This window comes from Lethenteron reissneri, chromosome 27 (genome assembly GCF_015708825.2).
Source record: "Lethenteron reissneri isolate LAM-NWPU_2019-01 chromosome 27, ASM1570882v1, whole genome shotgun sequence".
Lineage (NCBI taxonomy): Eukaryota > Metazoa > Chordata > Hyperoartia > Petromyzontiformes > Petromyzontidae > Lethenteron > Lethenteron reissneri.
In genome coordinates this window covers 17,206,280-17,209,255 of record NC_083805.1, presented here as the reverse complement: position 1 = coordinate 17,209,255, position 2,976 = coordinate 17,206,280, and the positions used below count along the sequence as shown (strand labels likewise).

Genomic DNA, 2,976 nt, shown 5'->3' with positions numbered 1-2,976 from the left:
TGTCGAATGTGCGTGGGGAGCGTCAGCGCAGCACGCGGACACGGCGAGTCCAAGGTGCACGCACACCACAGGCGGCGCAGGCGAGACCCCAGCAAGTCTGGACTTGCGCGAGAAAAATAATAAAATTATCATCTAAATCACTCAACACGAATTGGTTAACGCTTGTCACTGATAATCCAGAGTGACGCCTCACGTGTCGCTTGTTGTTGTGTTTGTTACCCGGGCATGGCAGCTGCGCGTATTGCGCGTCGTGTTGTGTGTGTGTTAGTCTGTAAGTTCGTTGTGAATGTTGTGGATTTGCTCTCCAGCACACAACCGGTTAGTGCGGTGCTCGTCACGAATTGGCCACATTCTGTTTACGTGACAAACCCCTTCCTAGTTGTAACTGTGTATGTATCTGTGTATGTAACTGTGATGATATCGATGTACCCGTGTATGTATGTTGTATGTATGTTGTATGTATGTATCTGTGTATGTGTCTGTGTATAAGTGGAACTTCTTCCGCACCGTACGTGGCCACGCGTGGTGATCGCGGGCGAGGCCGAGCGACGCGAGAGGGGTGAGGGGGGGGGCAGCTGCGGGTCGCCCCCCCCCCCCGCGCCCTGGGGGCTCCGTCACCGCCACCGCCGCCCTGGGGGCTCCGCGCGGGGGCGCCAGGAGGAGGAGGCGCCGCGTGATGCACAAGTCGCCGCGTGGCCCCGTGGTGAGCGCCGGGAAGGGCCGTCACGTGGCAGTGGCGCCTACGCACGAACCTCCAGCTCTCCAGGGGCCATGTCACCGCCCCCGATATAAACGCGGCAGTGACGAGTCAGACCGCGGCAGTCATCGCAAGGGACGATTCGGACATCCCCGACGCGAGCTCGGCACGAGATCCGTCTTCGTCGTGGTCGTCCTGCACGTGGTGCCGAGGGGCTGCTGCTGCTGCTGGGAGCGCGTCGCGTGCAGGTGCCCGCGTGAGCCCGCCCGGGGGGAGTTGTCGGCACGACGACCCGAGGCGCAGCCCGAGCCGAGCGGTGACAATGGGTCTCCTTGCGTCACGAGTGGCGTCGCTGCTGGACGGAATGTTCACTCAGCAAGCGCGCGTGCTGCTGCTGGGTTTGGACGCGGCCGGGAAAACCAGCATCCTGTACAAGCTCAAGCTCGACGAATCCGTGGTGACCATCCCGACCATCGGCTTCAACGTGGAGACCGTGCAGCCCATCAGGAACGTCACCTTCACCGTGTGGGACGTGGGCGGCCAGCAAAAGATCCGCGCTCTCTGGAGGCACTACTTCCAGAACACGGACGGGCTCCTCTTCGTGCTGGACAGCGCGGACTGGGAGCGCTTCCCGGAGGCTCTCAAGGAGCTGGACGCCATCCTGGACAGCCCCGAGATGACGCGGGTGCCCTTCGTGCTCCTCGCCAACAAGCAGGACCTCCCGCGGGCAGCGGCCACCGCGGAGGTGGCGGAGGCGATGAAGGCGGTGAAGACGCGGCACGGGCGCGAATGGCTGGTGCAGGGCTGCTGCGCCCGCACCGGAGAGGGCCTCCTGGAGGGCGTGGGGCAGCTCTCCCGCTTTATCAGCAACTCCAGAGCCTCCTCGGGGACAAAGTGAGCGCGGCTCGGCAGCAGCAGCAGCGGCGGCGGCGGTGTCACTCCAAGGCGGCGTCTCTCGTGCACGTGGGGGGGGGGGCTTTCGAGTTGTGTCCACTGGTCGTAACTTCACACGAGCGAACGCCGTCATTCAAACAAACAGCTCGCTGTGTGTGCCTCTGCGTGTGGATGTCTCTTGGTGTGCTGTTGCTCTGCTTGTCCCTCTGGGCTGCCCAGAAGTATATCTTTCCTTGTGTGTCTTCTCTGTGTATGTACCTCGTGTCTGTTCACGAGTCCCTGTCCTCTGTTTTTACGTTGGCATGTTCAGCCCAGATGATGAACACGAGAGATGTATCAGTCTTTTGAAATACGTGGTCAACCAGGTGAGTGTCTAACAGTGTTGTTGGCCGACTGGTTTGCATCACGTGATGGTTCCAAGGTCTGTTGAGTTTCTCGTCTCCCATCTTCTTGTTGCATTTGCTTACGTGCAGTTTGCCGTTCTCTGTGTGCTGTGCACGTGGTGTCCCCATGTGTGATGTTTCACCCAATTTCCACCTGATGATGAGCACTTGTTTTGCGTTCGAAACGTCGTGATTTATTTTAATTTAATTTATTTAATTTTATTTCTACATACGTGTCTTTACCGGAAAAAAACCAATGCGTAAAACAGCTTGTTGTGAAAGACCCAATGCAGAAGATCGCTGGGTTTGGTCTTCCACGAAGCTCACGTTCCACCCTAAACCGCATCCACGTCACAAACCACGGCAGTAGATGCGGATACCCTGATGCACAAATGTTAAATTAGAAACTCTCCAGGAGCCTGCGACTGCGGCCATCCAGAACAGACCGTGCCACGTGTAACGACGCAATGCCCGGTCCACAAACACGACGGAGACGTCACAGCGATACACTCACTACCACTGCTTCTTCTCACGCGGTGATCTGGGCTTGCCCACCTGGATGTGACTTCATAGTCGTCTGCTGTGCACCTGCATCAGCAGCCACACGAACGAAGCATCAGAAGAGAACGCGTCCACGTGCACGCGCCACGCGACTGCGCGTGCCTCTCGCTGCGAGTGAACCTCCGCATCGTCGTCAACTGCGGACTGCAGGTTCACTTCGACGGCGGCTGTCGCTCTGTGATTCCACACTGGGGGGCAAACGCCTCTCCCGAGTTGATTCCGTTCCGCGCTTTCCTTGCAGCCGTCGCGTCGCGGCCTCCGGATGCTATGGGGTCATCTCGCCATCTCTACGGGTCAACTTTGACCGCTCGTGGTTTAGATATAAACATGTGAATGGCATCTGTAAATTAAAAGCGGCACAATCTGTGCAAGTTTTTTTCATCGAAGGCACTGTAATGGCTCGTCTCATTTTCAGACATGCTTTTATAGACCAAACGACAT

The 2,976-nt window shown here is 57.9% G+C and overlaps 1 protein-coding gene across 1 annotated transcript; it reads left to right on the top strand.

Annotated features, from left to right (window-relative positions):
* The first annotated feature begins 893 nt into the window (after positions 1–893).
* LOC133348485 (uncharacterized) lies at positions 894–2,539 on the top strand. The gene is made up of 2 exons (XM_061561323.1): positions 894–1,574; positions 2,468–2,539. The coding sequence occupies exons 1-2, from the start codon at positions 1,020–1,022 to the stop codon at positions 2,537–2,539; spliced, it is 627 nt and encodes a 208-aa protein (XP_061417307.1). The 5' UTR covers positions 894–1,019.
* The last annotated feature ends 437 nt before the right edge of the window (positions 2,540–2,976 follow it).